This window comes from Sebastes umbrosus, chromosome 12, assembly GCF_015220745.1.
Source record: "Sebastes umbrosus isolate fSebUmb1 chromosome 12, fSebUmb1.pri, whole genome shotgun sequence".
Classification (NCBI taxonomy): Eukaryota; Metazoa; Chordata; class Actinopteri; order Perciformes; family Sebastidae; genus Sebastes; species Sebastes umbrosus.
Genome location: NC_051280.1, coordinates 8,210,800 through 8,230,337, shown reverse-complemented (window position 1 = coordinate 8,230,337; position 19,538 = coordinate 8,210,800). Strand labels below are relative to the sequence as shown.

At 40.6% G+C, this 19,538-nt stretch overlaps 1 protein-coding gene across 2 annotated transcripts in view; it reads right to left on the bottom strand.

Annotated features, from left to right (window-relative positions):
• The window catches only part of st6galnac3 (ST6 (alpha-N-acetyl-neuraminyl-2,3-beta-galactosyl-1,3)-N-acetylgalactosaminide alpha-2,6-sialyltransferase 3), a 94,877-nt gene that overhangs the window by 35,566 nt on the left and 39,773 nt on the right, over positions 1-19,538 (bottom strand). For both annotated transcript variants that reach the window (XM_037788556.1, XM_037788557.1), the window contains exon 3: positions 13,685-14,094. In XM_037788556.1, coding sequence (XP_037644484.1) covers positions 13,685-14,094 — 410 coding nt within the window. The remainder of the gene's footprint in view (positions 1-13,684; positions 14,095-19,538) is intronic.

Genomic DNA, 19,538 nt, shown 5'->3' with positions numbered 1-19,538 from the left:
TACAACTTCCGTGTCCCTCACGTGATGCCGTGACATTGGGAAAGAGAATCAACCTCCCAGAGTACGAACACTCTAATAGCCCTTATTTATATTATTAGGTCCTAAAAGTTGTAAAATGCACTAATAGCCGAATCCAGCGTTATTTTCATGCTGCCATTCAAGTGAATGAGCCCGAGACTGAGCGGTTGGGAGGCGGGGTTAAAGGAAACGCTAGTGCACTCGCTCTATGGCCCCAATGGATGCAGAAGATCCGGGTAATTTTATACCCAGGGAGTCAAACTCTTTTGGCTTCATACGCCACAGAGCAACTTTCATAGGAATGAAAGGAGCCCCCCCGCCCCCTCCAAACGCTGTATCCAGTTCTCTTTATACATCCATGACATGAAGGCAAATATCAACGGCCGTTTTCCTACCGCAGACCTTTTTTTGAACAATTATTTATTCATTTCAGAGCACAGAAAAACCAATCAAACATTAAAATGTGGGAAGAAAGGCAACAAAAATAATAAAGTACGTGGCCAACAGTATGTGGACCCAACTGTCCACATGCTCTCATGAACAAAGAGCGGACAAAAAATACATGTTTTTCTCACTTTGTTGTGGAATAACTTGACTGGCTTGCACAGAAGGGTTTTCAAGATGGTTTATACTTGATGCACACGGCTAACCGTAGTCCCGCAGTAGAAAGCCAAGCTGTAGGTTATGATTTCACCTACTGATATCACCACCACGACACTGGACAGATGTATCTGTGGTGATCAAGCCATATCATGCTTTAACTGTAGCTCCCACAGTAACTGTTTACATTCTTTCATTTGCTTTGTGACAAAAAACGAGACACACATATTGACAATACCAGTAGACCAAAGGAGTGAAATCACTGTTGTGCTTCATGGAAATGGAGCAGATCATTGCTTGAAGTTGCTTAATGTTTGTCTTCACTATAAATTATCTCCTCCAGTATCAGGAACTTGTCAGGAGAAACACAAGCAGCACATGCAAACCAATCACAGCACGTCGTCTGCTGCTATGTGCGCAGTAACCCCCCACTAACGCACAACTATAAGCCCCCCATATCGACCAACATCAGTGCCCGGCATCACTAATGCTCATGTGGCTGAATGGGGGGGAAATCTCTAAAGGTTGATCCTTCCAGGAGAGTGGAGGCTGTTGTAGCAGCATATTAATGCCGATGGTCTTGTGTTGTATTAGATGTTCAACAATAACATATTCAGGTGTCCACATACCTTTGGCCAAAGAGTGTAAATAAGAAGATAAAGGAACAACATGTAAAATATTGTTTTTATCAGAGGTGGAAAAAGTACTCTTGTACTTAAGTAGCAATACCAGAGTGTAGAAATACTCTGTTTTACAGTGTAAAAGTCATACATTCAAATTTTTACTTCAGTGAAAGTATAAAAGTATCAGCATCAACATATACTTTAAGTACCAATAAAAGTACTCATTATGCAGAATAATGTATATAATATCACTGGATTGTAATTATTGATGCATTAATGTGTATTGTTACAGCTGGGAAAGGTGGAGCTAATCTCAGCTACTTTATATACTTTTACTGCTGGTCAGCTTGTGAATTTAATTTTTCAGGGGATCAATTGAAATTTAACTTAATTTATAATATTACACCATAATATATTTGTTGATTATGTTTTGCGTTATTAATATGAATCTTCAAAGCAATGTAGTGGAGTAAAAAGTGCAATAGTATAACACTCAGTCATAACGTAGCACAAAATGGAAATACTCAAGTAAAGTGCACGTACCTAAAAATAAAAACCTTAAGTACAATACTTCAGTAAATGCACTTAGTTACTTTCCACCACTGTGTTTTAGGGCCGGGATGATTCACCTTTCTCCCCATTCGATACCATCACGATACTTGGGTGCCGATTCGATATGTATTGCGATTTTTAAGTATTGCGATTCGATATTACGATTTGTTTTCACTTTTTTTAACACTGGAGCATGGGAAAAAAGTTGAATCATACACTCCTAGGGACTTTTAGTTAGGAAAAATGGTTGATTTTCAGCATGTATGTAGTCAGAGATGTCCTGAAGTCAAATATATCAGTCATCGTCAGGCATTATTTATACATTTTTTTCCCAGCAACCCAAAAATCTAAGAATAAAGACATTTCCCTCACAAATTAGTGTTATTTTCTTATTAATTTATAAGGGACATTTAATGTTTTATACTTTTGGTGAATATAATTCAATCAATCTTATTTCCATATATGTATTTTGTATTAACAGTTTCCTTTGTTAACACCTTATTTTGAAAACCAGACATAGTCACACATGTATACTTCTTGGCAGAAGTATATACATGTATACTTCTGCCAGGTCTGTCGCTAGCTCTCCCGACAGACAGCTCCGTTCTCTTTATACATCCATGGTCAGCTCCATCGGGTCCGTTAGAATGCATTTAACATAAACATCCGTATATTGGTGCTCTACAGTTGTAGCGTCGGCTGATTTGACCACGGAGATGAGAGTGACGGCTGGCTTGACCGCACGTTACCGCAATACGATAACGTTTCCTGTCCGTGACAGAGTTAGCATGCAGCTTTAGCCGTGATGTCTAGCTCTGCTTTTCCTGTCAATGTGTGAAACCCAAAGTGTTTCCATACTTTACTGTATGTGTAGTGTGTACCACCTTGGATTTAACATGTGAGGGTGCAGGTCGTATCCACGCAGACCCTCCGCCGTTTTCTGCTTTATCATTTTGGCTCGCTGAGGTTTGTTTTGGTGACAGATACGGAACGGATATGACGTCATGTAACTCAGACTACAACAATAAAAGCGGTAATTTCCTTCTACCTCCACATAGACTCAAATGAAGCAAATCTATTGATTCTGGCATTAAAAAATCTATTTCAAAAATTGTTAAAAAAAAATGTGCGATACCTACGTGAATCGATTGTTTTTTCCCAACCCTACTGTACTGAGCAAGCTGTTTATTGTTTTAAAATGTACATACAGAATATACAGAGGCTGTGAATAAACACCCTCCAACACAGATGGAGGATAAAAGGATTTTTCCTTTTTGACGACCCAAATAGAAATCCAGTGACCAACACAATGTCCCTCCCCCGCTAATAGTTTTTCTAACATCCTCCGGGTGCCATTACATCATTAGGACACAAATGCAAATGGACTTTAAGGAAGACTGCACTTCGCCTTCAGCTGAGAGTTTGCTTCTCTCCCTCCGACCGCCTCATTTCTCTCAGACGAGTCACAAGAACACAGAAACTGACGAGTCGCTGATCCCCTCTTCCTTTGGGAACGAACACTGTGATGACTTCCTTGTTCTTCTGAATTGACCGGTTTTGACCTGATGAACAGCCTCCCAGAAAGCTGCCGTATTTGTGTTTCAGGGTTTCCAGTGGCTTCATTTAATAAGATAATTTCACAGCAATTACAAGCTTTCAACAGAAATGTAATGTCATTACACGCTTGCTCAGTGACAAATTCTTGTTTTGGATGGAGAGCAACGCGCTCAGTGCAGATTTTTAGGGTTGAGAATCACAGCTTCATGTGGAGAGAAACACAATGAATCCTCTCGCTCTCTTTTCTCTTTAAACGGCTCCCCGTGATAAGCATGAAATTACAGTTCTGTGGTGATGCTGCAAACATTGTGTTTCAATCTCCTACAGGTTTCTTCTTCTCTTGACATCCAATACACAAAGCAATTATAGATATGGTCACGTACTACGCACCCTGTAAACAAATGTCGGCGCACTGGCGGAGAGTCATCTGACACTGAAGCCAGAGGTTGCTCTTGATCACATCGGGATGCAGATTGCATCAACAAACTTCAGTGCTTTCTGTCACATTCCTTCACTTTGTGTTAGAATATCTCAGGGTCAGGCGCCAAATTTCAGCTGCTTTGTGTGAAATATCGCACACTTCAAAGCTGCACTGGAGACATTGCTTTTTCAAACATAAAAGCATATCGAAGTGAGGCTGCAACAAAGAAGACAATTCAATCTCTGTTAAGTGAAACTGGGTTTATGTATTAAGTGATTTCCTCTGTAATTTCTCTAGGATCTGATCGGAATCGACAGCGTTTAAGCGCATTGCCCTCAGAAAAGAGGCTATTGTTGTTCTCTTTGTTCACACAAAACAGAGGAAATAAGCGAGCCGAGCTGAACAGAACAAATGATCAAGAGACCGAACCATCTGAGCAGAAACGTGTGGAAGCATTTCAGGTTCAACACATGAAAAAGAGTAGGGCTGTTTGAGGCCAAATAGGCCCTATTTAAACCATCCATAGCGCATGGTCTTAAGTGCAAGGCACAGTGCATGGTGCATTTAGGGCGTGTCCAACTCCACTTGGGCTGGTTAAACGGCGCATAATCTGGGCGTAAAATAAGGCCAAGGGCCAAAGGGGTTGTATTTAGTCTCTTAATTAATCACAGGTGTGTTTTGGGCGTAACAGGGATCAAATCAATCAGAGTGTCGTCTCCCATTCCCTATAAATGGTTGAGCAATACAGACTGCCTGAGAGCTTTACTTCATATTCCATTATATTCTGAATTGTCACTTGCCACCTGAATTTTGTGTTTTCCTTAACATAACTGAAAATATTGTTCTAACGCCCACACTGTATTTAACTGAGGAGGAGGAGGAGTGCTGCTGCGTCCCTGTGTATGTAACAAGCAGAGTGTACGTGTGTTGTGAACCTGCCTATGTATACGCATTTTATCTGAATAATGTGCCCTTTAAATAGCAGGGAAATACTGCGCCAGACTTTAGACCAGGTTTTTGTTGGTCAGTGGCGCAATCTCTTTCTGCTGCCTCAAGATAGCAATGTGCCAACAAAGCGCCTGACCACACCTCATTTTAAGACCAACACGCCCATGGGCACACAGATGGGCGCAAGTATATTTGCTACTTACACAACGTGGGCGCTGGGTGTTTCGCTGGGCTTTGCGCCACTTTGTGCGGGGTGTAAGATAGGGAGTGCCCTTAAAGTTGAAATCTTTAAGATCTCCGTTCTGTTCTCATTGGCAGCACCTGTGGCGATAAGCGGTAATTGCAGGTGCGTTTTTGGATCTCACTTCCCAGAAATCTAAATAGTGTCACCCGTGTGACGACAATCATTTAGCAGTTATTTGGATTTGCACTTGTATTTCAAGTTTCATCGTCTGTAGTCATCGCTCTTTTCTTTGTTTCTTTGGCCACAGTAACCATTTACTCGCAACGCTAAGCTGAGAGCGGAAAAAAGCAGTACGTAGCTTCACACACAAGTGAGTTGAAGAGCGAGTCTGTTACGTTATCTCCGCCTACCCTCTCTGGTGGATGGAAAATGCGTCTCTAAAACTAGAAATTTAAAATTTAAAGGCAGGGTTGATGATGTTATCCAGTGAACCCTATTTGTTATATTGGTTGAAATGGTCTTTACACCCCGACAGCGATCCATTACTTAAGAGCTCTGAAAAAGGACCGGAAAAGAGCCGTCATCTGTAGCTGCTGTAATCCTGCTCGTACTCTACCCTTGGCATGGGTGGGCTTAGACGGAGCTCCTGAGGCATTGCTACTTTCAAATTATGCTAGCTTTCCAACATCGTCGACCTTATCTTTAAATAACCTGAAATGAATAAAACTTATATATATATATATATATATATATATATATTAGAAATTACGTTAAATTAATGACAAAAGTTTAGTTGGTTCCACCAAATTCCTGTATGTTGTTTTCTTGTAGTTACTATGTCACCAAGCTTCCAGCACCATGTCCAGTATTATTTCAGAATGTGCAAATGAACTTTGCTGCGGCACTTTCTGGTCTGCCGAGGCATTAAGAATTTCAATCAGTCCAATTACGTATTTTGAGCATGAGATATTGTCCTTAAAATACAGGAACTATAGAGCCAAAACTCAAAACCTGCAGCATTATCAGGAGTAAAACCTAAAGCAGCTTCACAGTCAGGAGACTTTTGGAATACAAATATGTTTTGTTTGAAAGTTCAAATGCAAGCAAGCTTTTAATTCCATCGGGATGTTGACAGTTTTAAACCAGATAATACTCCCTCATCTCAAGAAAATCACTGGGGGTGCTTTCCCCTCGTTTGTCTTTCTCAATTTATTCTCTATGGAGCTTTTCTCGGCTCTGCGACACATGACTTTAGTAAAGAGCTGTTCACATTACATACACAAACATTAAACCAAATCTCTCAGAGCATCATTAGAACACAGAGAGGCTGTTGAACTGATGGTGTTTCATTTTAAACTATTTTAGGATGAATGTGCGCTGACTGCCAGGGGTGCTTACACTCATATGAAGTGGACGGCTGGAGATTATGAAGCATGATTACACAGCCGTGACATTCACGCTAATAAAAACAGATTAAAATGAAATTCACCACATATTTGGAGACCCACGAGAGTGGAGCATCTGCTATTAAGTTCATCTACGATTAGACTGACTCACCCCTGATGATGAATTACAGATGGAACATCCATTTTTTGGTTCTTGCGTCACGCTGTTATCTTAACCCGGGGCATCGGCGAGCCCTTTAAGGATCATTGGTGTTTTTGTTCGGTTTGTGCCGCTTTCCTGACGTCCGGTTTGCTGCCACTGATTCTGGTGCAGTATGAAAAATAATATCCTCCAATAGACTATTATTGCTCAAATTAGAACACTGGTTACATTTCCTCAATTTTATCATCTTTGCATTGTACCCAAGTTAAGAGTTTTCATGTAACAGCTGCTTTACATTACACTCTGCCTGCTCTCATCTGACAACCACAGCAAGAGTCTTCGTCACAGAATAATCCCTCAAAAAACGTGTCACCTTACAGATTTCACTGTCACATTCGGGCCTTCTTATTTCCGACGTCTCAACAGGAGTTAATTCCGGGGGCCAGATGTGAGACACCATCAAATATTGTACGTTACAACAAGTAATCTAATTTCATGCCGGATGCGCATCAGAATGACTGTGGGTAATATAAACTGGAGTACATAGAAGTAAATGAGCTATGACTAAATGGCACCTGTGTTCTCCTGAAATCAAAGGTCACCTGTGGAGTTTTTGACCATGAGTCACACTCTGCAGTAATGTTTTGATGAGTAGGCACTCATTTAGTTTATACTGCAAGGTCTCTGCTTTGCATGATGATGCACATGACCGTCACAGGGACGGGGCTGGCGTGACAAACTGCACATCCATATGCAAACGTGTAATGGATGTTGGTGTTAGGTTGGTCTATAAGATTAAAGGTGTGGAACCGCTGCATGTCTTCTTAATTTTAAATGTGTTTGTTTTACAGAACGGGAGATGATTGCGACACAGATGTGACGCCATAAAGTTTGCACGTAAAAAAGGAGTAAATCTAAATTCATGCTGCATGTGTTGACGTATGATTGGTAGAAATGTAAATTGGAGTAGACAAAAGTCACAAATACCACCTGTATACTCTTTTAATTGAAGGTCATCAATGAGTCTTTTGACAGTTGAGTGATGTGTAATGAACATTAGGCTTGTGCTGATTGGCGATCGTATATCGACAACTGAAGGGTTGGTCACTGATTGGTTTTTCCTACGCCAATTTTAAGGCGATTAAGATGTAATAAAAATAATCTCTGGAATCATTTAGAAATGTTTCCGGTGGGGCGGCATGTCCGCCCGCTGAGCCCCGTCAATCAGCAAGAGTAAATTTGAAATCCTTAATTACAAACCAGTTTGCCGTCTCTTTTCCATGGGTCTGACACCCGTTCTCCATATGCCTGCTCACCAAAACGTTGCTCTGCACTTCGTACGTGCAGTTAACGTTATGAATATGATTTGGATATTAAAGATGAAATAATAATGTTAAACGGAACATGATGTTCGTACCAAGCACAGACACACAGACTTTTAAAAGAGACCCGTTGTTTGAATAGAGGAGACATTACTATTACATCGTTTTTTAATGATCAAATATTTCAAATAAAGTGTTCACACTCTTTTACAAATATTAAGTCACGTAACTTTAACTGTATTGCTGGCAAACAGCTTAAAGTTTTGATTATTTCAAAGCTCCGTCAGACGCTGAGCCACGCTCAAGATGATTAGACAAAAACTGTAATCCAAATTAAATTCTAACGTCAGGAATAATAATAGTAATAAAGCTAAACAGAGAATACATTATTTAACAGAAATGAATAAATACTACTAAGAATGTTATTATTAAGGTAATAAAAAAAAAGAAGGCGGCAAACCTATGTAAACAATATAGGTTTCAAAACATTAAAGAGCCCTGAGGTGTTTTGATGGTTGAAAATGCATTCAGTGTGACTGACCAGTCTTATAAATAAACACACACGCACACACACACACACACAAAAAGAGTATAAAGAAAAAAACATGTTTGTTTCCAATGACAAGTACAAAAGTTATCTTGTAAAGACCTTTCTAAAGGTTAAAAAAGACCACAGGAATGAATAGGTACTCACAGGGATAAATGAAACTGCCCACACTATGTGTCACAGTGTCTCAACTGTGAGAACACACACATCCACACACACACACACACACACACCTAAGTGCATACACATGCTATGAAGGAGCAGCTGGCTGGGAAGCAGAGACCCAGGTCACGCAGGCCCAGGTGGCAGCGCTGTAAAGTGACACTGTGATTTAAGTCCTGTGTCGTCGTAAGGTCCGTTATCTCCCGCCGCTAACATGGCCGCGCCGATACGGTCCGACAGCCAGCGACTGCAGCTCAGGAGGTAGCGCTGATAATGGATAGCTTCGGCCCGTGCAACTTCCAGCCGCAGTGCGCAATCACATGAATCATGTGTTTAAGCTGCTGTCAAATACGTTTACATCCAGGGCTCTGGTCAGACTTTTTCATTGTCTTGGCTCCTGTTAGATGTTTCCTGCCTATTTCTGTCTGATTATTTTTTTTGCTTTTTGGATGGAGCGAGAGAGAAGGACGAGGAGCGAGTCGTCTCTGGACATCAATACGTGATGATGTGCCTTAGAGAGAGAGAGAGAGAGAGAGAGAGAGAGAGAGAGAGAGAGAGGTGTATCCTGATGACTCAGCTGTCTCTTTGTTTGAAAATACATAAACACGGACGTTTTCCCTGCCAGAGACAATTTCCACCCTGAGAATCCTGTGTATTCAATAACTGGATGTTTAAGAGCTTATATCTACATCTCTGTACATACTATAAGAAACTCGTTGTTTGTATGCCCACTCTTTTCCAACTCCATATTACACATTAATAATGTTTAGTATGTACACATTTTCACAACATGCTTTTTCCTTTAAGGCCAATGTACTTCACTGTTTTGTTCTTTAGAAAATGTGAGAAAAGTTGTGCCAACGGACGTCAGTAACACTGTGACTACAGAATAACACCCCACAAGGACAAAACACATATTTTTTCTGAAGATTTATAATACTTCTTTGTTTGCTTCCTGAGGTGTTACTGGAGCATTTTCTTTCGTTACCACCATCTATTTAAATTTGTTTCCAAGCTGTGAAGCCTCGATTCCCTCTGACACTGACTGCGTGCCAATTCCATACAACATGCCAATTTTAAGCAGTTTGTTTATAGGCTGGAAAAGTGGCTAAATTTAGCACGCTGAAAAGAAAAGAAAAAAATCTAGGTTGTTTTTTTTCTCTTTTTTTCTCAGAGTGAGATAGCGGCAGAAAAAACTTGGCAAACAAAAAGTTTACAATAAAACTTACAAAAAAAACATTTTCTTTTCTCTTTGTGACGTTAAATCAACAGACGTTAATGCAAAGCTGCAATTTGATGGCCTTCCATCGGTCTATACTATCGTTTTCTATTTAAAAAAAAATGTAAAGAACACTCTTTTGTTTGCATATTCGCAGCAATCAATACAGTGTATACTAGAAAAATTAATGTATCATACATACTGTATAATAGGACATGTTGACATGTCACAGTGGGAAAAGCACGAGTGTAAATAATAAAATGAATGATGGTTGGATTTCATTTAGATGCTTCAATTTCAAGGTCCTGGTATTGTGCATACTGACTCACTGTCACTCTCACTGGGACACCTGAATAGAGCAGAGCCATCTTTAATGGTATGCTTTTCCTACTATGACAAGACGTCTAAATGTCTGCTGTGAGAAAGGACTATTAGTGTATAGAATTTAATTTGCAATACACAATAAACAAACTTTTCCAGAGTGAACAAACTACATACTCAAAATCTACTTAGAAGTAGTTTGTAGTTTGGCATTGGGACACACAGCTACTGAAAGTTAATTAGTTCCTTCTTGGCACTTGATGGTCTCATTTGGCCTTTTCGACCTGCTCCTGATTGTAAGTCATGGAGTTAACTCAGACTACTTCTGTTTAGTACATCGAAACCCCTCTGCCTCTGAGTCTCCTTAAAAGATCAGTGTGTACGATCTGACGGTATCTAGCAGTGAGGTTGCAGATTGCAACCAACTGAAGCCTCTTTCTTGTGCCAAGCGTGTAGGAGAACTATGGTGTCCGACGTGAAAATGGCCCTCTCTAGAGCCAGTTGTTGTAAGAGTGGTAGGTTTGTCCGTTCTGGGCTACTGTAGAAACATGGCGGTGCAACATGGCGGACTCCGTGAAGAGAACCGGCTCCCTACGTAGATATAAACGGCTCATTCTAAGCTAACGAAAAACACAACGATTCTTATTTTCAGGTGATTATACACTAAAGAAAACATACTTATTAATATTATATTACATAGATACCCCCTAAATGCTCCACACTGTTCCTTTAAGTTCAACTTCTTCCTCACCTCCGTCCAGAGATGACTGACCTTCCTGACAGATTCTTAGGTGTGGTTTTAAAGTACTGGCTGAGAGGCGGTTACTCGGTTGACTGGCGAGTCAGTCAGCTGCCGCTGCGTTCCGCCTGATCAGCAAGTCGAAGCTGAGGCGACGCGTCTCCTCTGATGCTCGCGGCAATCTGGATAATTAGAGTTGTGTTCGATCACTGTTCCATCTCCGCCAAGCTGATGATTATCCCCCCCACACCGTGCAGCCAGCAGTGACAGTAAACCAGTGCACACACACACAAATGACAGGATAAAGGCTGGCAAGCTGCTCCAGTAAGAGTGTTTTAAGAGTGTGTTATGTTGTTGTGAACTTAAATACTGGATAAGCAAAAAAATAAATCGACAAAGCAGGGCATCACAATTAAAAGAATATTAATTGCGATCACGATTTAGGCTTCCCACAATTAAATGAACATGATCGTCTGCGATATTGACGTTTAAAATGCTCCGCTCATAGAAAACTCTGTAGCATAAATCAAGCCCTTCCTAAACTAACAGCTAGAGATGAACCATCAATAAGCAGCCGATCGAAGCCGGCACGTTTTCAGCAGTAAACACACGTGCAGCTGGCACAGTCCATAACGTGTCACACACACACACACACACACACACACACACACACACACACACACACACACACACACACACACACACACACACACACACACACACACACACACACACACACACACACACACACACACACACACACACACACACACACACACACACACACACACACACACACACACACACCATGTAGTCGGTGTGGAAGTTCTTCAGTGTGAGTGAAGAAGATATAAATCTGTCACAAGTGCAAGTCCAAAATAAGCCGTGGAGGAACAACCTTAAAACAACCTTGGAACAACTAACTTAATCAGACACTTATTATATTATAATTTGTTCCCATGCATGCTGCTCAGAGTAATCACTGAGATCGGCTCATCTGCTGTCTGGTGTGTTCAAGCTCTACTCAGTAAAATGAGTATTGGGCGATTATTAAATTAATGCTATCATGATGCGTTCAAATGTAATCTTGTAAAATGTAGTTTTAGAAAGAAAGAGAAATATGACCTGTTTAACTTCCTAACACTAGCTCTAAGCAGCCTATAATACATAATTAGAACTACTGATGCCAAGATTTTGTTTTAATCAAAGCAAATATTTAACTAAAAATACAATTATTTATTTCTTAATCATTTGAATTGTGTGTTTTTATGCAAATAAACACTATAGATGACCTTAAAGTAAAAGGAAAACCATTAGAATTTTTGATGGTTGTAATTTAACACAACATGGAAGTGAAGGCAGCGCTCTGTTTATTTAAATGTAAAATTGCAATAAAAATAGTTTGTCCCTTAAACCTATGAATAATTGTGATAATAATCATGTTCTCAATATTGATCAAAATAATCGTGTTTATCATTTTGGCCATAATCGTGCAGCCCTATGACAAAGTTTATTTTTTTTATTTTTGAGAGTGTTATATTGCTGTGGTCTGCAAGAAAACTACTTGGCTTGGCTGTGAGCTGTGAGCAACATAAAGACCTGTAGTTTATTTCTGGAGTAATATCATACTGTATAAGCTTAACATAATAAGAGCAGTCATTACGTCTCTCCCTCTGATTACATTAAAATATATTGTGTTACTGTTGTCTTTCAGGCTATTTTAAAAGTTGTTGCCATGGGCACTAATTACCTCTCAATACTGGAATACGTGCAGCCAAGTTTCAGACAAACACAAATATGACGGACAGGCCGGGACGTAGACGTATAGAGAAACCTCTCAGATCTCATCGCATATTCATTAGATGCGGCTCATTGTTCACACCTCGAGTTTCTGTCTCTGTTACCAATCAGCAATGATTGAAGCGCAGCATCACACCCAGGAGCATTATGTCCTGTAATGAGATTCTTCTCCCCGAGCATACCTCCCTAATCCCACGACTCTATCTGTGTGTCGCGGGCCTCCGGAACAGCTGAGCCAAGCTGAACATGGACGCTCTACATGAAATTCAGTGTTAACCCTGCCGTCCTGAATAAGAGTGAGACAATGGAGCTGGAATGGACTGGATGCTACGCTTATTACCGAACATGTTAATCCTCTTAAGAAGTTAAGAGAGGTCTTGATGACATGAGGGAGAGACAGGAGTGTAGAGCTCTGTGGAAATGAGCAGAGGCTGGTCTGAGAAATGAGTTTCGTCCTAAACAATAGTGAGCCTGGAGCCTGGCTCTCATAGTCATTAACCTGCAATTCTCTTTGGGGACTTGATAGAGAAAGGAGTTGGTGGGTCTGTTTTTAAATAACAGAGTTCAATTTTAGCAGATGTTGTTGCTAAATATCCCCAACAAACAAATACTCTTTCCAACTTCCCAGGTTGCTCATCTGTAGCTTGAATAATTTTAACGTTCATGATCATTCAAAAAGCGCCAAGACGCTGTCAGAGAAGTTGTGAGACCGGCTGCAACCAGGGTGTTTAGAAAGACTGCCAGAATCATGCTACCTCATTAACCGGATTTTCCCCAGACCGGCATTTGGCTGATGTCTATAACCCCGGCTACGCATGCTTCTGAGGCTCCTCGTAAAAGCTTTTCGTTAGAAAAATGGCCTCCAGTGCCGTGAGCCTCTTCAGAGGGAAAGTTAAGTAACTCACTTTGATAAGGCCTCATGAAAGGGAGGATTTGAGACAAGGAAAGCACAGAGCGTTGAGCGCACCATCAGCATCCATAAGGTGGATATTGTAGCAGTGAACAGAACAGTGAATGTCAAAGCACAGAGCGGTAAATTTGTCAGAGAGAAAAATTGGAGGTCTGTTGTGAAATGTTGTGATGTCAAAAACAGGAACTAATAAATAAATAAATAAAGACTCACCTGTCTTTACCCGTCTCCTTCTTGAAGACCATGTCGCAGTAGTTCATCCTTTCCTCTGTGGTGACGTAGATACGGGCATGAGGGTAGTTCTCTGCCGCCTGTCGCAGCATGTTGTACACGATGCCCTTCCCATCCTTCCTCATGTTTCGCAGCGGCCCCCACACGACGTAGACGGTGTCGTTAGCCTGGCCGAAGAAGTACTGGGGCTTCTGCAGCAGCAGGGGGACGCTGGTGTGAGAGACGACTCTCAGCGTGGTCCGCTGGCCCACGTCGTGTTCGAAGCCCCGCGTGGGCGCGTTGTTCATCCGCCAGATGCAGGGAGAGCGGTCGATCTGCGGGCCGGCAGCCTGGCCCAACATCTGGCCCGAGCTGGAGACGATGCTGCAGAGCTCACAGTGCAGCTTCAGAGGCTGGAGGAGAGGAAGTTACAGCAATTCATCATTATTATATTATAATTAGGACAAGTCCAAGTCCAGTCTCGAGTCAATAGAGAAGTCTGAGTTGCATTTCAAGTATGTCAGGGTAAGTCTCAAGTCAATTGAAACAGGGCCAAGTCAAATCTTAGGTCGAAGTCAGTCAGGACAAGTCTATGTCAAGTTTTAAGTCAATTAAGTTGAGTCAAGTCTAAAAATTAACAGAGACAGGGCCAAAGCAAGTCTCAGGTTGATGTCAATCAGGACAAGTTCTAGTCTCAGGTCAAAGTCAATTGGGATAAGTCAAAATCTACTAACACAAGCCCAGGTCACGTCTCAAATCATTTAAGTCCGAGCTGAGCAACATTTTTGTCAAAGAAAGTCTCAAATCGAGTTAACATTAACAAGTCCATGTCAAGTCTCACGTCAAAATCAATAAAGACATGTCAAAGTCAAGTCACAGATCATTTGAGACATGTCCAAGTTTATGGTGCTAAATGCAAGACTGGGAGCATTTCTATTGCCTCCACACGGCTCTCAACATGGGAGCAGCTGAGCCGGCGGCTTGTAGCTAACGTTCAGCGCTAACAGTGAAAACAACAGCAAACACTGCTGACAGCTAAAAGTGTTAACCTGGTGGGGTGGGGGTGGGACCACAGGGTGAGTGCTACGTTTCCGCAACGGCGCCGTTTGTCGGGACGGTGTTATCAGCTGTAACCGCTGTATGAGAGCAGTGCAGAGCAGCAGCTGCGAGCTAGCCAGTGGGGCAGACTCACAGGCACGAACATGCTCATTACAACACACACAGAGGGAGAGCGACTTCATTCTCTGCTCAGGTAGACATTATTCCTCTATATATATCTTTAGGACAAGTCCAAGTCAATTCTCAAGTTCTTGTGGACATGTCCAGGTCAAGTCTTAAGTGAATTGAAGTCCAAGTTGAGTAACAATTTAGTCGGGGTAACTCTCCAGTCCAATCTAAACTTTACAGGGACAAGTCCAAGTCCAGTCACAAATGTTCATGTGCAATTAACATGTCAACAACCAAGTCTTTCAGAGCTGAGTGCTGATTATAACATACGTACAGGCTTAATAATGAAATGTGCTTTTACTGTTTTATTTGTTTTAAAAAGAGGCTACAGCTACTGTATGTCCAAAGAGACAATAAGCAATCTATAACTTCTATCAACTGCCAAGACAACAACCAGCAGGGCTGTGGTTCAGCTCACACAACAGAGGCACAAGAAAACTAGATAATAAGAACGGAGAACAAAGAGAAAAGAAATATACTGTATATATCACAGTGCAAAATACTGCAGTGCTTTATCATTTTCTTTCATAACTTGGGAAGAAGGCTTTTTAACCTGCTTATATACAATAACAACATCCTCTATCATTGAGAGGCTAATAATGCAAGAAGCCTGGTAAGGGAACAGCGGTTGTCTTGAAATTACCATCGGAAAAAACAGAATAGAAGAGACACAAAGTAGAATTTAAACCCAGAAATCTTAGCGACGGGTGAGCTGAACACTGCTATTGATCATCAACTCTTTCAACTCCAGCAGACGTCTATGGTCATTTTGTGTACAGGGACAGAGAACATCTTTATCTCTTATTTTCAAGTATTTGAAAAAAAAGTGATAAACATTCTTCAAAAATTGCCTCCTATTGTGCAGTTTCTTAAAAGATAGTAATCCCATTAAGACCTCGACTGGTGAAATGAACTGGAAACAGTTTCAAAGTATGTGTGGCTCTTGTCTTTTAATTGAACTTAATCTAACGGGTTATTTTCTCACTACTGACTCATAACCCCTGAGTGTAGTTTTCTTCTAAAATATACTGCATCTCATGTCGTTTCATGCTATAGATTGTGATATACTTTATATGTATGCAATAATAATACTAAAGTGAAGTTTTGGCAAGGGGCTTGTGTGATCGGAACATAAAAGACATTTGGTAATTATTCATAAAAAAATATATTCATCAGGGTTTTACTGCCCTGTATAATTTCCTTTTATGTCTTAAGATTAATGCCACTGTGCCCAGAACTAACATTGATTAAGTTAATTGAATGTGAGACCTCAGAGGTTACGGCAGTCTTACCACGGCAATGCGGGACGGAGAAGCGAGGGAGATGCGTCATTTATCTTACTGTATATTTTTTATATATCTTATTATACTTTACTGGAGCAAGGGGATTTGTAATGAATCTTCAATAATAGCTCTTAGCTACGCTTTGCCAAGAGAGGAAGAAAGCTCTCTGAATCCGAAATGGGAGATTTACCTAATTGAAGCTAATATGCTTGGTTTGTTTTGATGAGATTAAACTTACTTAAGTGAATGAATGCAAGAGAAAGTTAAAAAAGAAAAAGCATTGTGTCATGACTAAGCCCTGTTTGATCATTTGCTTAATGGGGAATAACTGTAATGTCACTGGTTTGAATATAAATTGCATTAGTGCTAGCGTTCTGGCTGACGAACGTGGAACTCTCTCTTGCATGTTATGCGTTTAATCAACAAACAAGTGAGTTTTAGTGTGCAAACAGAATCCCACAAGACAATCCAGTAAATTCTATTATGACTACTTGGCTTATCAGCGCTCGTATGACTCATTGTTGTACATGCGACTGCTTAGATGTCTGAGTTTTCTCCAACAGAGCTACCTGCCACTGCTTTTCCTCTCATGTATGGATTCAGTCATGGGTTAAGAAATGATCTCTGGGCCTGGCCTGGTAGCTCTCCATTTACTGGGTGGTTGAGACACACATCACCACAGCCTTGAGCTGTCAGCAGCTCGTCCATCATCACCCGCTGCCCTTAGCTCAGCTCATAACTCCATCACGCCTCTCAGCACACACAGATTGGCTGAACTCCGGGGGGGAACACTGGCTGGCTAACAGCATGCGAGACACATGGGTTTACGACTGGAAACCTACAGCCGAGGAGCCCCTGAGCAAGGCATTTAACACACAACTGCTGCAGTAGAGCAGCTCAGTGAAGGCTGAGGTCGTACATTTATAGATAACCAAGTGAGATTTCCCACATTCATTTAAAAACAAGAGCAGGCATCTTAGTAGTTTACAGTCACAAAAGTAAAAACATTATTAGCGTCCCATGAATATTAAAGCTGCAGTGGTCAGCAGTGTACAGTAGTACACGAGACAGGTCATCTGAAAAAAAATCATGTGCCTCTGTGTTTATATTTTAATATGTTTAATTTTGTATTACTAATCTGAATTTGCAAAGTAACTAAAGTTATCAGATAAATGTAGTAGAATAAAAAAGTACAATATTTGCGTCTGAGTTGTAGTTGAGTACAAGTATACAGTAGCATAAAGTGAAAAGACTCAAGTAAAGTACAAGTACCTCAAAATTGTACTTAAAGCTGCAGTGGGTAGAAATGGAGCAAATATGATTTAAAAAAAAAAAGGTTTTATAAAACGGTCAAAAATCATGTGCCTCTGTGCCTCCGGTGCTCCTAATGGCATCTGCAAGATTTCCCAAACCGGAGGAAAACAACCAATAAGAGCCGAGCTGGAACCTGCCGTCTCTGAGCAGTTGTCAATCACTCATAAACTACGATCAAATGGTCAAACTAGGCAGCGCTGATCAAAAATTAATTATTATTCTGTTACTCTAATGTATATTTCTCTCCTTAAATGTTTTCAGAAGCATCTTGTAGTGTACTGTTTAGCTGTAAAATGAGAAAGTTTGAGATCCGGCAGCCATGTTGAGAACAGTTGAGGAAATACCAAGCACCGCCCACCAGCCGGAGCACAGCCAATAGGAACGCTCTCTTTCTGAAATGGCCTGTGATTGGTCAAAGTTTTCTTTCAGAACACTTGAATTACAATATGCTGAAAGGCATGCATTAACAAATTGAATAAAAGATTATCTAACGACTAAAAACCCCACTGGAACATTTTTATTCAGTATAAAGGACTGGACTCCAGCTCCTCAACAAATCTCTGAACATTACGTCCTGTAAATCAATAAAATGTTATGGCCTCTTCATCCTCTCAGCTGTGATTCATGTTTCGGTTTCATGTTCATGACGGTGCCGTTTCAGTGTGCCATGCAGTAACCGCAAACAGAGTGCGCTTTGATAATCCCGATCATTTTGGCACTCTCTGATAAGTACAAAATCTACTCAAAGCCTCAGATTTTAATGCAACAGTGTGTTAAAAATAAAGTGGGTTATTTAAAAAAAAAAAAAAAAAAAAAGGCGGGCTTAATGCTGGGAACTCATCATTAAATTATAGCACTGGGGTGTGAACTTAACCTTGACGTTCATTAAAATGCTCTAAACACGATTAATTAATAAGCAATAATTATTACATTAATGTGCCAAGTCCCAGCCTCCATGGCACTTAAAAATTCATTGATTAGCTGAAGCTGTTTGCATGGGAAAAAGTGATTAATCCCAAATACTCCTCTTGGGGCTCACACATTATACTAAAGAGCAGTGGTGGAATGTAACTAAGTACATTTACTGAAGTACTGTACTTAACGCTTCAGTAGGCAGAACGTTTTTGGCATCATTGGGCAAAAATTCCATAATAACCTTTCAGCATATTGTAATTCAAGTGTTCTGAGATGAGAGAAAACTAGACTTCTACACCGCCTCATGGCTCTGTTTTCAGGCTTTAAAAAAATCAAGTTCCTATTGGCTACGGTCCGGCTGGTGGGCGGTGCTTGGTATTTTTTCAACTGATCTCAACATGGCTGCCGGGTCACAAACTTTCTCATTTTACAGCTAAACAGTACACTACAAGATGTTAGAAATATCATCTAGTTCTAGTTCAAAATTTTAATTTGTTTAATACTTTGGTTTATAAGGATGGCATAATTATAATTTTTTAAGATATATTTTCATTCAAATTTTGCAGTACGATTTTTTTAACGCCCAATGTCACGACATTCCCATCAGCGTCAGCTGTACTTCGTGTTTAGTGCTAATTAGCAAATGCTGTTACTAACATGCTAAACTAACTAACTACCTGTTAAACATCAGCATTTAGCATTGTCATTGTGAGCATGTTAGCATGCTGACGTCAGCATATAACTCAGACTCAGCTGGTCCAGAACCACAAGGTTTCTCATTAAAATGATCCACCAAGAAATCCAAAAATAGAAGCACTTCCCCTCCATGTTGGCCATTGTGTACATTCCAAAGGTCCAAAAAATCAGGTCTAAATGAAAATATTGAGTTTCTGTCTCCGTCTGTGATAGACCAGGGGCAGAAATGTAAAGTGCCACAAGACAAATGTTTTCTATTTCTCCTGAAAAGCAGAACGGGAACGATTTATCACACCTGGAGGCAGACTCAATCAAATGAGGAAAATAAGGCAGACCATTCCAATGCTACCAGGCTATGCATTATACATGCTTGCAAGAGGTTTCTAACACCTGAATGACACCTCGCTGTGGATCGTGTAAGA